Source organism: Sesamum indicum, linkage group LG7 (genome assembly GCF_026168435.1).
Source record: "Sesamum indicum cultivar Baizhima isolate 11 linkage group LG7, ASM2616843v1, whole genome shotgun sequence".
Classification (NCBI taxonomy): Eukaryota; Viridiplantae; Streptophyta; class Magnoliopsida; order Lamiales; family Pedaliaceae; genus Sesamum; species Sesamum indicum.
Window position 1 is genome coordinate 11,566,950 of NC_142663.1, and position 18,877 is coordinate 11,585,826.

Here is an 18,877-nt window from a genome sequence, read left to right on the forward strand (position 1 = left end):
ATTTTAGAATTTTCAAGAAACCTGACAAGATCTAATCAACAAGGTGCATCTCAATTAATTCAAGTTCAAATCACTCACGAATTTTTCGATTAATCAGCTGATTCAAAGAGCTTTCAAATGGTATAGGACTGCCCATAACAAACTCTTGTATTTTGCTTTGTAAAATAATATAAATAAAGATCATGTACAGTCATTTAATAACACAAACTCCCACTTATTGACTCAATTCTCTCTCTATTTTCGGTTGTTTTAGGTTTATATTTTGCACTCCACACGAATACTTATCACCCTAACATCATATTTTTTCATTATTCTCACTTTGATTTTAGTTTTTCTTTCATTTTTATCAGTAAACCGTTACTGATTTAAGGATCAAAGTGCTAATATTTATTTTAGGATTTTTTTGAAAATCCTCCGACCTTTGTGGTACGGCTAAAATTTGGCGTGCATAAAAAATAATTTAAATATATTTTATATTATTTAGTACTTCTCTAATTATTAATTACTATAAGTCTTAATATTAAATTATCATTATTTAGTTGTATATTTGAAACTTTAAATAATTGTTTGTTTGTTAATATTAATATCCATTATAGCACTGAAGCCCATCAAAAAGTGGGCTGAAGAGAAATTAATGGGCCGGAAAGTCCGTTGATATTCCATTTCCACGTACAAAGATGGTGGGAAACAAAATTTTAAATTCTCTAAAAAAATTATGAAGAATTTTCTTAAAATGAATGATATTTTTTTATGATTTCTGAAAATATTTTCAGGAAAAATAATTTAATTTAAGAAAAACTTATTTTAATTTCAGAAAAATTATATTTTAATTTAAAAAAATCATTTTAGAAAAAATATATTTTAATTTTAGAAAATATTTTTACTTTTAGTAACTTTACACTTACTCGTAATTTATAATTATATATTTTCCCTGCCTAGGAAGCATCAGACGGCACGTATGAAAATGGCAGGCCACAACCACGACCACGTATCATTAATTTTCTAAATAATTACACAAATTTCAGAATAAATTACAATAATTACAGAAATTACACAATATGATCGATCTAAATTGCACATTATTTTTAAAAATTACAAAATGACACAATAATTATAAATTTTACAGATTACGATATAAATTACGGAAATTACTCAATTATACAATTATTACATACTAATATTTTCAATAAATTTCTAAATTATACAATTATACCCTAAGTACACATAAATTACACTATATGCCCTGAATTACACAATATTTTAATTTGAAATTTTTTTTTGAGTTACGAAAATATTTTTAATTTTATGAAAAATATATTTTAACTATAAAAAACATATTCGGATTTTGAAAAAATATATTTTAATGTTAGTGGAAATTTGTATTTTGATTTCAAAACTAATTTATATATCCGATTGTTAATTTCGAAACGAAATTTAAATTGTTTATGCAATTTTCCCAACGCACAAAGGTACAAATGACTTCTTTCACTGTAAATATAATTACTTCACAAACGATAATCGAAATCTTGAAAATTGAAAAATCTTTATGAAAAAATAGAAAAGGGTTCATTACAGCTACCTCTTATGAAGTTTGACATAATTACAGATACCTTTATTGATTTTTTTTTTTTTTTTGAAAAGGTTGTTAGAAAAAATGTAAAAGAATTTGATGGTGAATAAAATAAATACCCCGTAAGGCATATTAGTTCATGAAAATATTTTTAAAATTTATAATTTAAAATAATAAATAAATTTATTGTTAAACGGACGTTAAAATCGACGGAGTTTTTATAATTGAGAGAGAGAGAGTTGGATGAATATGTATGTCCACACAGAGCCACTTCATTATTCCACCTTACTTAACAAACAATTAGGACAAATTATTAAAGGAGTTGATGTGATATTGATGCACCCTACCCCAATTACATAGAAAAATCCACTTTCTTCATCAACCTCCAAAATGCCAAACAAATTCAAAGAACAAACTACACAACAACTTCTTACTGATTAGATTCCCATTCGTGCCTAAACTTTTTGTTTTCCTCCATAACAAATAATTGCATGTCCAGTGATGCTCAAACCCATGATTTTAAACTTATTCACGAAATCTCAATTTTAGGATAAAGACATCATTGGCAATTTAATAAATTTTCCAAATTCAATAATGTCTTAATAGTGTGTATGTATTGGGTTTTTTTTTCTTTTGCGGATTACATTGACACTCCCTGATATTTGATGTAATTACATAAGCACCCTTCGTCATTTGCAAAATTACAAATCCTTTGTGGTTATGATTTTAATTTACGTTAACACTCTTTTAGACGCAAAAATTTACATAAACACCTAGAGTATAGGATGTTTGTGCAATTAGATCTAATTTCGGATAATATCAATGTAATTTATTTATTTTTGAAATAAGATTAGACTGACCAACTTCCTGGGGGACAATGCCACCTGATAATAATTGAGGATAAAATGTGTCCTTCTTGGGCAATTTCATTGAATTTAGACAAAAGTGTTGTATGCTTCATGGGATGGTGTTCTTAGACTTCATTATATTCCTACCTTCTCATAAACCTTATCCTTGAAATTTTCAACTTACAATCATATTCTATTTTATTTATTTATTTTTAAGAAAGTCACCAAAAATATTATTTCATTGTATCATTGATCATATATGGTCATTCTTATTTTTATTTTTATTCTTATTTTAAAAAATAAATTAGAATTTTATTATTCTATCGATTGTTCCAATAAATACACTTCAGTTTGTTGATGATTTTAAGGATAAAATAAATTAAAATAAAAAATTCTGAGTTCAAATTGTACGACTGTAACTATTTATGTGGTGCACACAGTTCAATTAACGAACAAGGGTCGTCTCAAGCAATAATGATTTAAGGATCAATAATTTATCTCTATACTATATATTAAGGAAGAACACATTTATGTGTCTCTATATTTTGATTTTTTTAATATTTAATTTATTTTCTTATTTATTCATTTAATTTTCCACTCACCCACTATTTTTTTATAGTTATTTCTTTTGTGTTTTGAATGCAAACGTAATTTCTACTACTATTTAGCTTATTTTTCATAATTACTTTTGGGATTAAATTTTTTATATATTTATTAAATAATATTTAATTCTTTTATTAACCTTAATAAATTAATAAACCTTATTTAAACTTACTGTTTCATATTCTCTAACAATTATTGTTCTCTCAATGCGACTCATCAGTGGAGAGTCTACTGAAGTTCAGACAACTCAGGTACATAGATATTGACATATTTCGTGAATAATTAGCTGTTCAAATTGCTTTAGCTATGCAATAATTACTTGGATTTGAATTATGAATTTGAATTCTATTGAATGTGTGGGTATTTATCTTATTTTATATAAATTATTGTAATTTATTTATAGTCATATTGATGTCTTGGATGAATCGACGTGACATTAAAAAAAAAAAAAGAACCTATAATGGAAACATTGCATTGGTTGAGGGAAAATGTTCGAAATGCCTATAAATATTGAATGTCAAATGGCGGACTTGATCTCCTGAATTTTGTATTCGCATGTATCTGTTTTCAATCTGTTCTAAAGAATAGTCTTTGATATTGCTACTCGCAGACTTCAGGAGACTTGTATTCCATAAGTTAATAGTCATATCAACCTAATAACAAATTATAGTGGGAGGAATTAGCACTTGGTATATTATTAATTAAATCTAAAATATATTCTTATTTTTCATTCAAATTTATATCTAATAAAATGATAATTTCTACAGTACCCTGCTTTTCAAAACATCGATAAAAGCGATAAATAATCATCGATCGGGACCGATTTATTTGATAGGAAATGATATTTTCTTTATGAATTATTTAATTATGGGGAATCATATATTCGGATGGAGAGAAATTTAGTTCTAATAATTGAGTAGTATTTATAAGTCACTCTACGTACAATATATTTAGTATACGTATCAGATATTTAAGAATTTTGTTGAAGAAAAAAATACTATATTTAAAATAAAATGAAACTGATGATATTGAAGAGTCAGCCGTCGACGGCGGCGTCTTGCCAGCAAAGTAACATGAGGACGCAGCGGCGGAGGATGTAAAACCTGGCCCTTTGCTCCTTCACCAGACGCCCACAGCTCCGCCCGAACGATCTCAATGGGTCTCCCACGTGCCTCTCGCAGAAGCTGCTCTTTTCTTCTTCTTTCATGGCCGACGGCGGAGGCGGCGGTGGTGCGGGGTGGTTTAGTGAAGTATTGGTGGCGGTACCTACTTCTGATGATGCTGATGCATACATACATAGATATATATATATATAGTGATAAGTGGGCTTGAAACTGAAGAAGATTTCTTCTCTATGTGGTGGTCTACTCAATTTAGAATAGAATCAAATTCGTATATTTATTTCTTTTTATTTTATTTATATTATTCTATTCTTTTTTAATTACATTTTTTATTCAACATTTGTTACAAAATTTTAGATGAAGGTTGAAAGTCAAATTCTAAATCAATCAATAAATTTAAAATAAAAAAAAATTATTATTAAAGTAAACTAAATACCTACATATGTAGAACTTAAACTCGTGATCTTTTGGTCGAGACCTCAACCTAATAATGAATTTCTTTAGGATTAATTATATTTGGACCCCATTTAAAAATATAAAATAACATTTTCATCAAAAAAAAGTTTTGAAATTAAACTTATACCCCATAAAAAATTCACTATTAACATCTGACCCCACTTTATTATAATTTGGACGAAAAATACTGATGCTAACAAAAAAATACATATATACTTATGAAAAAATATAACGATATTAATCTTACTCAATATATATATATATATGTAATATCGTTTTATAAGTTAAAAAATATATATGAAAATATTAAGTGATGGACAAAATTTAAAATTTATATAATTTTTTTTTTTTGCTTATTTTAATATTTTCCTTCCAACCCTAATGAAAGGAGATCATGTATAAATTGAAAATTTTTAAAGAGGGTAAAAGTGTAATTTCAAAGAAAATTGAAGGAAAGTGTACATTAACATTTTTAGAAGAAGTCTAATTGTAATAATCCATTTTTTATGAGGTGGAAATGTAATGATTTGTAAATAGACTTTACTATTTGACCCATTTTCCTAGTCCAAATCCACACCCACGGGGCGGGTCCCGGATCTGCCGACCAGGGTCAAACATTATTTTCGTTTTGCATTTACGAATTTCAAGAATATCATAAGTGCGAGATTGACTGTGTCCCAATTCATGGGATCCAACAACTAGAAAGTCGTGTTTGCTTCATAAACACGCCACGTGTGCGGTGGTGACCGTCGTTAAACGATCAATTTATTTTAAAATATTAAATTGTGCTACGCCGTTTTAAGTACACATAAAAAATATTTTTTTATGTTTTAAAATAATTATTATAAATAAAAATAAAATATAAAAATCAATATATTGCATTAAAAAAAAGAAGAAGGAAAGAAAAAAAAAAACTAATTTATCAGATAATATCAAATTTGAAAGTTGTATAAGTTAGTTATCTATCGATTGAAGGGTAATTTTGACTTTACAAAAAATAGTGCAGTGGCGTCATTAACTGCTATTTGTAAGTGTGTGAAGGGTTTTTTCTTTTTATATTAGTATAAGTAAAAAAAATTATTTAATATTAATATTTTTGAAATATGTCACTCACGTATAAATCTTGCATGTGAAACATTTCTTTTATAAATAGAAGACAATCAGACTCAAATCCAAGATATTTTCTTCGATCTGATTCTGATATTATGTCGAACGATTATCTCATCTATTATAAATATTACTCATTATTTTAAAAATTATAAATAATCAATTGAAAAATTAATTCCATAACGTATTTTGTAATTTTTTGTTAAACAACAAGGGAGTATTTATAATTATAACAAAATTTATGAGCGTCAATTGTAATTTACCCAAAAACCAACAAATTTAGGAACGAAACAAAAAATTGAAGAATTAATGATTTTATTATTTACATTCTTACGTAAAAGAATAAAAAAATATGTTTTGATGTGTGTACGAAACTATTAGATTCGTTAAGCTCATATCCGTATGCCAAAAAAAAGGGGAGGGGGGGGGGTCCGAATCACCTTAGGTACGGATTGATTCTCCAGATACGTGACCTATAAGGTAAAAAACTATAAGAACCATGCTGAGAAGGCGCTAATTACAACTTTTCGATGCCTAAATCAATAAAGTTGTATAGAAGAAATATCAAAAGTTGTCAGTATAAAATAAAGAATAAAACTTGTACCTAGAGCATAAAGGGTTAGCGTTTATAAAATTTTTAAATTGTACAATTTCACGTCATCCACAAATCAAAAAATGACCGTATAATTAGCATGAGCCCACATACTTGAATTTGAATCAAGTCGGGCTTGTATCAGAAGGAACCGAATATTTTATAATTAATAGAAAAACTACACTCACGATTTTCAAGTGATTATCCCCACATCAATATTGAATCACATGTGGCTATGTGGAAAATATTACATCATAATAAAACTTAAATATTATATGTGCACTGCATTTGATTTTTTTTTACAAAAATTTTGGTTGAAAACCAGTTACAAATGTCAAAGTGCAAACTTTTGTAAAATTGAGATGACAAGTTGATACAAAAAAAAGTTTAAATGCCAAATGTGAAACGGTCATAGATCGAATGGCAAAATATAATTAACCATAATTAAATTACCTTTCACATTAAAAAGATTATATTAAAATTAGTTTTGCATCAAAAAATAGTTTAGTTTAAATTATAAAATAAACTTACAATAAAAGATATACGGCCTTTATATATATATATATATTCATATTTAGTTTTCAGTTTTTAAAAAATTAATTAAAGTAAAAAAATAGATTTATTTATATGTATTATCGTTGGAAATATATTCATTTGATACTAGAGTTCAATATAAAACGTATTTTAATTAACAAATCCAAATATATTATTATTTTACAAAAAAAATTATACAAAATTAAATATTTTATATTTTTCACTTAAAATTAAAAATTAAAAATAAAAACATAAACAAATATATTTTTTTATGATCGGTCATTTTTTGTAGAGAATTATGAGTATAATTATTTAAAAAACATCGTCTCTATTTCAGTTTCTGAAATAAAAGTTCAAATAAAAAGAATTTGAAACTTCAGAAATTAATTACGAAATTTGAAAGTAATTATTTTATTTTATTTTATTTTATAGTCCCACTCTGATTTGAACTTAGATTTTGTAATTCAATAAAAATAAAAGTGTAGGAATAATTACATTGCTTTCTTCGGACATTGTTGTAATTATATGTAAATTTTCTATAATTTTTGATATTTATTTTCGTCTAACAAATGATTCATTCGTTGGTCAAAATTCACCAAACTTATAGATACTAGCAAAAATAGTAAATAAAAATATATATTTAATTTCGATTGACGTATTTTTGATATATTGCAGGTCAAACAAATCTTTTTTGACTAAACTATCCTTATGCATCTTTCACGGTAATACACGTTAGGAGGTATATCTTTACTCTTATAAATGTATTTTGGTTTAACAAATCATAAAAGTAATGAATGAGTAAAAAATCAATTGGGGGTACGTAGAATTTTTTATTCAACTTTTATTGAATTCTGATTAACAGAAGAATTTGTTTGTTAGATTAAACGAACATTATAGGTATTGGATGTAATTTTTCATACCACATGAAATTTACGAATATTTACAGCAAATCTCATGGGAGGAAAGTATAATTATCCGTAAAATTTTGGTACCTGAATTTTGTCATTAGTGTCGATTTGATACCTAAGTTAATTTCAAATGACTCAATTAGTCTTCAAATTTTACCACTAATATCATTGTGATACTGAATTATATATCTTTTTAATGTAATAAATATATTAATAGTGAAATTCGGATAGTAATCACCTAAAAAAAAAAAAAATTAAAAAATCTCTTTATGTTTTTCAAAATGAAGCAAAAAACACATCTATAGCGAAGGTGTATTATTTTTTTAATTATAAAATAATATTTATATTCTTATTTGTACGTTATTGATCTTGATTTAATAAATCAATGGTTGAGATCTTATCAATAATATCTATGGTTCATATTTCATTATTTAGAATTCATGATACAAATTTCATAGTTCAATCAATGATTCGAATTATATTTTTTTGATATATAATAAAAATATATAAATTTAAATTAATATCAAAATTAAAAAAATATAAATATCCACATCCAGTCTTCTTCCCGCCCGCCGCCCCCCACCCCTAATCGTCTTCTCCATCCCTCCCGCCGCCCGCCGCGCCCACCACCGCCAGCCCCCCCCCCCCCCCCCGGCCCTGTTGTCTACTTCCCCCCCTCCCCCGCCTGCTCCTCCCTCATCAACTCTTCCTCATTGTCCCCGCCCCACCGCCGTCCACCCCCTTCCCCAGCCGCCCTCTCTCTCCCGCAGTTGCCGTCGTCGTTTTAACCTCTAAATTCTTTTATTTTTTACATTTTTCCGAGGTATAATCTTTTATCAATTTCAATCTTTTAAACATATTGACAAATGAAATTGGTACTCTTTATTTTTCTCTTGAACATTTGATGACTGGTACTACAAATCACATCTTAGTTCATCCTGTAGAATCTTCTTTAAACTTTTTCCCAGCAAAAGTGAGTAGTTTCTAGTTACGCTATGAGTATTTGGAGTCACTTTACTTGATGAGTGCAGCCCTGTTTTCTTGGTGGAATTTAGCTTTTCATCACTGGGCATAGAGTTAAGATTTAAGGTGGATACTGAATTAGTCTTATGCACTGAAGGTGTTCGATATTTTGACAAGCTAAATTTTAAACTTGGAAACACCTCCATAGTTGATGAACTTTGGTAAGTTTCGAGATAACTTTACACATACGATTTTCGCAGATAGCTTAGCAGCAAACTGGAAGTTTGCTATGGGATTCCCCTCAGTTGTATATTGAGAGAGATATAAGAAAATAGAGCCTTTTTACACAAAAAGAAGTTATGTTTCCTAAACTACTGCAAGTGGATCTCTCATCCAGTAATCCTCAATCTTCATAATCTCTCTATTTCAATGAATTATTGTTCAGTGACTAACTTTAGTTAATTATGGCTTGCGATGGAGATCCTGCATCCAAACTCTACCGACCTCTATTAATCAATGTTAAGAAACACGAGGACTGATAGAATTTGTGCATTGTGTCTTGAATGAGGAAAAGCCACTTTACATGCACTTTTAGATGCTCTTTCCATCAACGGAGATGGATTTCTGACAGTGGACTCATCCACGTTCGTATGCAGGCAAGTATTGGGTATGGTGGCATTTCACATCATTCCATGGCATTGCAGGAGATACAAGCGGCTCTTTTTCAAGGCTTCACTGCTTTCAGCCACCTCAAGCACATTCATGCACGCCTCCTGCGGTTCTACCTCAATCAGAACCACTATTTATTAAATAAGTTGTTAAAATGCGCCTTTCATTTCAGCCACCCGGACTATGCCGTGACTGTATTTAGGCAGACCCATGAACCCAATATTTATTTGTACCATACTATGATTCGTGGGTTGGTCTCAAATGATTGTTTTAACCAAGCTATAGATTTCTTCTACTTGATGCGCAAAGAAGGATTTTTGCCTAACAATTTTACGTTCCCTTTTGTTCTCAAGTCTTGCTCGAGGAACTTGGATTTTGGGCTGGGTGCAAAGGTTCATTCTCTGGTTGTCAAAGTGGGTTATGATGGTGATGTTTTTGTGAAGACCGGCTTGGTGGGGTTCTACTCAAAATTGGAGAGGCTGGAGGATGCCCAGAAGTTGTTTGATGATATTCCTGAGAAGAATGTGGTTTCTTGGACTGCGATAATGGGTGGTTATGTTGGAGCTGGAAGATTCAGAGAGGTGGTTGATTTATTTAGGAAGTCCTTGGCAATGGGTTTAAGGCCAGACAGTTATACGCTTGTTCGGGTTTTATCTGCATGCAGTCAGCTGGGAGATTTGGGGGCTGGCCAGTGGATTCATAAGTATGTTTTGGACATAGGAATGGGTAGTAATGTGTTTGTGAATACTTCTTTGGTAGATATGTATGCGAAGTGTGGAAACATGGAGAAGGCTCGTGCCGTGTTCAATGAGATGCTAGAAAGGGATATTGTTACTTGGGGTGCCATCATTCAAGGTTATGCCGCAAATGGACTACCAAAAGAGGCTTTAGAAATGTTCCATAGAATGCAAAAGGAGAATTTGAAACCAGATTGCTATGTCATGGTTGGGGTGCTCTCTGCATGTGCAAGGTTAGGAGCTTTGGAACTGGGAGAACGGGCTAGCAGCATGATGGACAGGAGTGAGTTTCTCTCAAATCCTGTAATGGGTACTGCCTTGGTTGACATGTATGCTAAATGTGGGAAGATGGCCGTAGCCTGGGAAGTCTTCAAAAGGATGAAAGTGAAGGATCTTATAATTTTTAATGCAGTCATATCAGGCTTGGCTATGACTGGCCACGTGAAAGCTGCATTTTGTTGTTTTGGTCTATTAGAGAAATGTGGGTTGAAGCCTGATGGAAATACCTTTCTTGGTCTGCTTTGTGCGTGTTCTCATGCTGGTCTTGTTGATGACGGGCGTAGATATTTCTATGCCATGAGTTGCTTGTATTCTTTAACTCCTACTATTGAGCATTATGGAAGCATGGTTGATCTTCTTGCTCGAGCAGGTTTGTTAGATGAAGCCCATCGAATGGTGTGGAATATGCCAATGAAGGCTAACGCTATAGTTTGGGGAGCTTTGTTGGGTGGCTGTCGGTTACACAAGAACACTCAATTGGCTGAACATGTCCTGAAACAGTTGATAAAATTAGAACCCTGGAACTCAGGAAACTATGTCCTTCTATCAAACATTTACTCAGCTAACCAGAAATGGGATGAGTCGGAGAATGTTAGGTCAATTATGAAAGAGAGCGGCATTCAGAAAGTGCGTGGCTATAGTTGGATAGAGATAAATGGAATTGTTCATGAGTTCCTTGTTGGAGATACTTACCATCCTATGTCGGATAAAATATATGCAAAACTCATGGAGCTGGCCAAAGAACTGAGAGCAGCCGGCTATGTGCCTACTACAGAATTCGTGCTCTTCGACATTGAAGAGGAGGAGAAGGAGCATTTCCTGGGTTGCCACAGTGAGAAGCTAGCTCTTGCATTTGGCCTAATTTGTACTAACACTGATGCAGTCATCCGAATAGTTAAAAACCTTCGAGTATGTGGCGATTGTCATACAGCCATCAAACTCATCTCAAAGATAACGGGACGAGAAATTATTGTCCGGGATACTAACCGTTTCCATCACTTCGTGGATGGATCATGCTCATGTAGAGATTATTGGTGAGGTATGGTCAGGCTGATAATGAAATTACACCAGTCACTTTTGCTACTTGATCTTTTGAAATTTATTTTTAGACAATATAGTCTTAGTTCATAAGATTGGATAAATAAATTAAGGGATAATTGCATTTTCCTTCCTAAGTGTTGATGTAATTACACATATACCTCTTATAGTTTGAAAAATTACATACAATACCTTTGAGGTTTACATCCATTTAATAAATAGGTCACCCTGTTAGTCAAAATTAATTGAATTAGTTGATATTAACAAAAAAATTGAATGGAAATTGATATTTATCATTGATTGACTTATTTATGATTTATTGTAGTTTAAACAAATTTTTCTAACTAAATTACCCTTATAACGGTGAAGACATACTTCCTCACATGTATTAATGTATGAAGATATATAAGGAGAATCTAGTAATAAAATATTTGTTTGACCTGCAATAAATCAGTAATAATTCAATCGAGGGTAAATATTGATTTTCATCCATTTTTTTAATATAGCAAATTCGATAAATTTTGATTAATGATGGACTTATTTATTAAATGCAAGCAAACTTTAAAAACTTTAAATATAATTTTTTTAAATTATAAAAAGTTTATGTATAATTATACTAAATTTAAAAAAAGAAAAAGAAATGTAATTATCCCTAAATGTAATCAAACAGCCCTTAAAAAATTTTTAAAAACAAGAAATATCTACCATACCAATTGAACTTTTGTATTATAAATGGCCCATTATAAGTCCTACCCCTTGACAATGTGAATATTTAGGCTTCATATGTTATAACTCCAATTCTTAAAATAAAAGAGAGTATTTTTATATCGTCCAAAAAACTATGACTCCATTGAAAGGAAACATAGAAGGAAAATGGGCTTAAAAAATATTGGCAGAAATTATTAATAGTTTAATATTATAGTATATTAGCTGTTATATAGTCCATGGTTGACGATATAATGTTATTTTAATCAATTAATTGAAATAGAAAGATATTGTCTCTATTCGTAGTTGTTTTCGATTTTAAATCATATTTGAAAGTTGTACAGGACGGCCTCGAGGTTTTTGAAGAACTCGAGCGTAGAGGGTCAATTTTAAAAATCAGCTAAAGATTATTAAATTAAAATATTAATCAGATTGATGGATCAACCATAATAACTACTAATAAATGATTCATTATGGAATGAGGCATATATTAATATTTTCAAGAACTTGAATAAATAGATATTGCAGTTGCACTTGGAAGGTGGGGTGGATTTGTAAGAGACTCAAGTGGGCTCATAACCCATTTACAAGAACAGAAAACTAAAAGGGGAAAAGAAAGAAAAGAAAAGGAGGAAATTTTCATCATTCTTTTTCCTAGTTCGATACAGTCAAGCAAAGGGAATTTTTTCTGTGATTATTGGGGTGGGAAAAGAGGACCCCAGAATGAAACTCAGAAGATTTCTATCGATCCATGTTCTATCATTGTTTCTTTTTATGGGATTTCTGTATTATGTGACGATATTCATATTTATCGAAGATTGGTTTGGGTTACAGAGCTCAGCTGGCTTGCTAAACTCTCTGATCTTAAGTATTTCCACTTTTATGTGCATGTTTGCGTTTGTGGCGTGTCTGCTCTCGGACCCCGGCGGCGTTCCATCTGGTTATGTCCCTGATGTTGAAGATGGCCAAGGCCCAGATCACGAAATCAAGAAAAGTGTGAGTCTTTTGCTTGACACTGAACATTTTCGACATTTGGGAATGATTTTTTGGGGAAAAGATTGAATCTTGATGAGGCCCATTTCGTGTAAGTTTCTCGTGATGTTTTGGGATAGAATAAATCGTCTGTTTCTCTTGATTTTATTGGCCTTTAGTGATTAACTCACTATTTTGATATATTTCTTTGGGGACTTGTGATGGATGTAGTGAGAATGAATTTGTTGTGTTTGGTGATATTGGGTGGTGCATAATCTGAAATCTTAGATATGGTTTAGCACCTACGTTGAGAAAAGGGAATGATTGAAAAGAATTTAAATTTGCGTAACTTGATGACATTATGGTTGTGTTTTTGGATGGAAAAGTGATGTTCCATTTAATTCCTCAAATTGAATGGAACTCAACTGATCCGAGTAGAGTTGGAACTCGGCCGGTTTGCTTTTGGGATTTTCAGCCTTTTATAACACCTCACTTGGCAGTGCCTGCACAGGTCGAGCATTTGTGTTTATATTGCTTATCAGACTCTAAATTTGTTTCAACATTGGTACCTAGACCCTGGAATACTGAAGGATAATAGCTTCGACAAGTTTAATGATTGTAGGAGCATAACCTCTTTTGCTGTAACCTAGCACAAGTAAAAGCTTCAAAAAGTATAACTATTGTATAAGCATGACCGTTTAATATTTTCAGTTTTTAGTTCTTTGGTATCATGCAAATATTCTGTGGTGGTACATGATTTTATTACGTCTGCACACAGCATGATCAAAAGTAAAGTTTTCCATAGTTGATTAAATATTTAAGAAATTATCACTATTTGCCAATACTTATGCGTTTGTCCTTATAAATAAATAGCACATTCTGATCATATAGTACCCATAGATCAGCAAAATAATTGGATTCATACTTATCCTCGAAACATTTAGCTGTCATGTGAAATTCTGCATCCTCCACCTCTTTAATGAACGTTTTTGTTTGTTCTTGTAGGTTTTATTCTTTGTTTACGTAACACTCATGATATGCTTCGCTGATAAAAGAGTTATTGATTAATGTTCAGGAACAGTTTTCCTTATCTATATTTTTAAAAGACATTTGGAGAAGAATAGCCATACTTTTGCTCCCAGCCCTTATTTGATGGCACTGACATGCCTTATATTTTAAATTTCTGCAATGAACTGCCTTAAATTTTAAAATTCCGCAATACACTTCAGGTATAAATTTTAGGAACTCTTTATTTTATCATCCTTTTTCTCTTTACTACCCTTTGTTCCTAATGTTCTTTTTTCTTTATTTTCCTTTATAATTTCTGTTCTTTTTTTTTTTTTTCCTTCTCATCATGGTTTTATATTGGTTGCTTATGATCAATTGATTTGCCTTGTAATATGGATAGCTATACGCACTAAAGATCTCAAAGGAGATCATTTGAACATTCAAAGTTGAGTTTCTTTTCTTGGATGCTGTAAGCGATAACTCATATAAATGAGCTGCGTCTATTGGAGATATGTCAAATTAATTTAAATTGTTCAATTTGGGTTTTTAGGGTGCACAACTGAGGCAATGTGACAAGTGTTCTGGACACAAGCCTCCCAGGGCTCATCATTGTCGTGTCTGCAGAAGGTGTGTTCTTAGAATGGTGGGTGATCTTTGGCTGCTCATCGGTACAGATCAATTTCACAAGTAATTTTACATTTTAGTGATTTGGTAATGCTTTTAACATTTCTTTCTGGTGCAAAACAATTGAATCAGGATCACCATTGCTCCTGGATTAATAATTGCGTGGGCCAAAAGAACTACAAGCCGTTTCTTCTTTTACTCTTCTATGCAACTGTTGCAAGCACTTATTCTGCGGTAAGCTTAGTTTTTGCAACTTTCTTTTTCATCTCATTCTAAATCTTTTTATATTCTTATGTTTTGTTTGTCCATTCTCAGATTCTTATAACATGCAGCTCACTTCAGAAAGACTGGGATTCTACTGGCAGACATCGTCTCAAGACCTTTCACGTGAGTTGGTATCCATTCTTTTTAGCTACTGTTTAGATGTCATATAATTGAAGAATCCTCTGGCATTAGACCATAGTTGAGAAGCAATATTCCACATGTTCAAGAATCTATGTTTCTTCACTTTTATCGCGTGTGAGCCAGCATTCTCCTCTTTTAGTTCCTTACTATTTTTTTTCAGATTGTAATTATCAAATGTTCTGGAAATATCTGATTGTGTTATTTATTTTCAGGTTTGTTGTGTGATTGGTAGTGTATGTTTAAGTTTGACGCTTGGATCTCTGTTCGCCTGGCATGTATACCTAACGTCCCGTAACTTGACAACGATAGAGGTACATCTCTTGAGCTAATTTTCAATTCATTAATAGCTTATAACAGTAAATGATGATCTGCTGGTGAATTATCTATCAGTACCATGAGGAAAAACGAGCTGCATGGTTGGCAAGGAAATCCGGGCAGAGCTATCATCATCCTTATGATTTTGGTTTTTACAAAAATATTACCCTGGTCTGTCTTTCCTCCCTCTCAGAGTGTGTGTGTGTGTGTGTGCGTGTGCGCTTGCACGTGCACATTGTCTCTAGGGACTATTAGGGCTGCAGATAGTTCAAGCCAACTCAAAGAACAGTGGAAATTGAGTTTGATCTTTTTGTTCTCAAGTCAAATTATTCTTGTTCCAAAGCTCGAGATCTTCTATTCAAATACTTTTATTAACTGTTAATATATTTTTATATTTCTGTTATATTATTTACCATTATGACCTCTGAGCTCTTGGCCCTTATATATGCATGCATACATCTCTCTATATATACATATCTATATGTGTATACTGCAAACTTGACTACTTGCCCAAATACATTACTCTCATTGGTGAAGCTTCCCTGAGAATTCTCCTGCTATTTTGCTTCTCGTTTCCATTTCTAATCTTTTCTGTCTCTATTTTATTTATTTTGTCTTTTCTCCCTTTCGCTGCCTATACTGTTTATAAGGTATCATCTCCAAGCTTGATACTGATCCCTCCATTTTCTCTTGCTGTTGTGTATGTTTTCCTCTCTTTTTTGTCCTGATTTGCTCTCTATGGTGGAGCTCAAGGCACAAGGTGATCGAGCTTGTCAAGAATCAAATCGCTTTCAAGCTCGAATGCATGTGATTCGAGCTAGAGCGTGGAAAAACTTCACTAATCTTCTACTCTACTACTTGTTTTTAATGTGCCCGCAAATATTACAGCATGCATTGACCATTTCTTGTCTTTATTATGCTATATTAATTCTATTGACATTAAATGTAAGTATAACTTGCAAATGAACAGGTCTTGGGTCCGAACGTGATAAAATGGCTTTGGCCCACGGCTATCAGTCACATCAAAGATGGACTTAGCTTCCCGACTGTACGTGAAAGCTCATGACATGATCCAGCCGAACAAAGACTCATGCAGGCAGTCTTTTTCCTCTCCAGTAGCAGTTGATGACCTCAATTATAGATCTGATCTGCTCGGGGCTAAATCACCGAGCATCTTCAGATCCCTGGAACGGCTGGATATCGTGTTATGGTCTAAAACGGTATAACTATTACTTTGAAAACCTTGCGCTGGGCTTTTGTGATTCTACGCCATACCCAATACAATAATCAGTTTGATAATGTTGCTCTAGCTCCATGCGGTAAATGTGCAGAGTGTACAAGTATATAGAATACTGCTGTTATCTGTAGACATTCTTTCTGAATAGATTTGTGTATAAAATTTTCCATCACCTATTATACGTTGTATTGTTTACAATTATTAAACTGTCTCAAGTCCGGAAATATCGGCATCATGCATTGGACCACTTTTCTTATTCTTATTAGACTGATTGTGAAATGGATGCACCAATCATCAACTTGCAATATGTTTACTTACGTAAATTGCAAGGACAAAAACGAGGGGTTTATGAAGTTGGAATGTGTAATCCAGTTGAAATGTGTGTGGTGAGTGGATTAAATGAAGAGATCTTAGTGTTATAAAACCTTGTCGACAAGAAAACACTGAAATGTTAGCAAGTAGGTGAAAAGGATGTTATATATAGATAGAAATATGTGTATAGATAGTGAAAGCAATGGGGTGGTTCAAGTGACAAGATTGAAACCACCTCACATCACATGCCTTTTCTCAACCCTTCAATACATGTGAGCTCACATGTAAGAAGACAAGTATCAAAGTTAAGGTAGTTTGTTTTATGTGATGAAGCAACAATTGCTATATATGATGCATGCATGCCTTCCTATATATCATCTTCTTTCTTCCACTAACATGCATCTGTTTTTCCAGGACTTGGAAACTTGTTTATATTTAGATTTGATTGATTGGAGACAATAAAGCCTCGGAATTGTCATAAATTTTCTCTAAAGCTTTTATGCTCAAACCAAGTAATTAAAAATGGATTAGGAATTTCTAGCCTTTTCTTGATCAAAATGACTAAATTGCCCTCAAGGGATAATTACCACCATCACTTTCATCTTTGATTTCTGGCACCCGCATCTCTGACTTCTGTGTTTAATCCAAACTCTCTCTCAACTTAATTAATAATCGTGCCGTACACGTGTACATCACACACACCCAAAATGTGTAATTGACTAAGATTATAATATATACACGAATAAATTAATTACAGATATCCCATCATTGTTTAAAAAAACATAAATATACTTCCCGATATTTGATAAAGTTATGTAATCAATCGGTGGATCGAGATTTGAAATTGTCGACTTTGTTCTTACGGCATGTTCACTAACCCCATACAAAAAAATTATTTTTTTTAAAAGATAAGTAAACTTTACAATTCAAGTTCACAAGAAGATTTTGATTAGATCACCACAAGAAATAGATAAAAATCTAAAGAAAATTAAGAATTGGGTTAATTATTAGACAATCGTTCAAATACAGAGATACTGATAGTTTTTCAAATGATAAAAATATATTTATAATTATGCCAAATTTGAGATAGACTCATTATAATTTACCATATATATATCATAAATAAATAAGGAAGGTGGAATATGAGGTCAAGAGTAGATGATGATGAATTGCTGGACAAAGGTAAAAAGTAAAAAAGAGCACTTGAAATTGGAATCTGAAAAAGATTCACTACACTTTGGTATCTTATTAAAATATTCAATATAATATTAAGCAACATAAATTTATATCTAATATTTTATTTATTTAGTCTTTCCAAGTGATTAAAAGTGCTTTTCCTCGTCTTTTCTTTTTAATTTTATCGATAATTCTTGATCAGTTTTTAAGATTTTTTATTTAATAAAAAATATCGCAAATTTTCCACGTAACAGAGACGTGGTGGATATATCTTATGTTTATAAGATGTTAAATTTTATTTTAATAATAAATTTATGAAGTGTTTGGATGAAATATGATTGTGAATTTTATAAGACGTTAGTAATTGATAAATTTATAATTAAATTTGAAGGAATTTATTAAGATTTTGAAAATAAATTAGCAACTCCTCACTTTTTTTTTAAAAAAAAAACTTATAAGCTCCTAATATCTTATTTTATGAGCTTACAAACTATTTTTCAAAAGAAATTACCAACATAGTGTTTGGATTCGTTTTCTGAGTATTTTGTTGTGTTTTGTAAAGATAGAAAGAGAAAAATAAAGATAAATAAGTATGTGTTAGAGATAGTATGTATGTTTGAATTTGTTTTTCGAGATAATTTAAAATAAGTATTGTATGTTTAATGTTGTGTTTTGGGAGACAAAAATTATTGTTCATT

At 31.3% G+C, this 18,877-nt stretch overlaps 2 protein-coding genes across 3 annotated transcripts; both read left to right on the plus strand.

Moving 5' to 3' along the window:
- The first annotated feature begins 8,386 nt into the window (after positions 1–8,386).
- On the plus strand, positions 8,387–11,562 carry LOC105166593 (Pentatricopeptide repeat (PPR) superfamily protein). 2 transcript variants are annotated; one of them, XM_011085995.3, is made up of 2 exons: positions 8,387–8,562; positions 9,359–11,562. In XM_011085995.3, exon 2 carries the CDS (start codon positions 9,395–9,397, stop codon positions 11,423–11,425), a length of 2,031 nt encoding a protein of 676 aa, XP_011084297.1. In that variant the 5' UTR covers positions 8,387–8,562; positions 9,359–9,394; the 3' UTR covers positions 11,426–11,562. The 2 variants fall into 2 exon arrangements, with proteins under 2 accessions (XP_011084297.1, XP_011084298.1); XM_011085996.3 differs by lacking the exon at positions 8,387–8,562 and adding an exon at positions 8,584–8,923.
- A 1,092-nt stretch (positions 11,563–12,654) lies between these two features.
- On the plus strand, positions 12,655–16,926 carry LOC105166594 (DHHC-type zinc finger family protein). The gene is made up of 7 exons (XM_011085997.3): positions 12,655–13,126; positions 14,661–14,753; positions 14,867–14,968; positions 15,050–15,121; positions 15,352–15,450; positions 15,530–15,625; positions 16,425–16,926. The coding sequence occupies exons 1-7, from the start codon at positions 12,854–12,856 to the stop codon at positions 16,518–16,520; spliced, it is 831 nt and encodes a 276-aa protein (XP_011084299.1). The 5' UTR covers positions 12,655–12,853; the 3' UTR covers positions 16,521–16,926.
- The last annotated feature ends 1,951 nt before the right edge of the window (positions 16,927–18,877 follow it).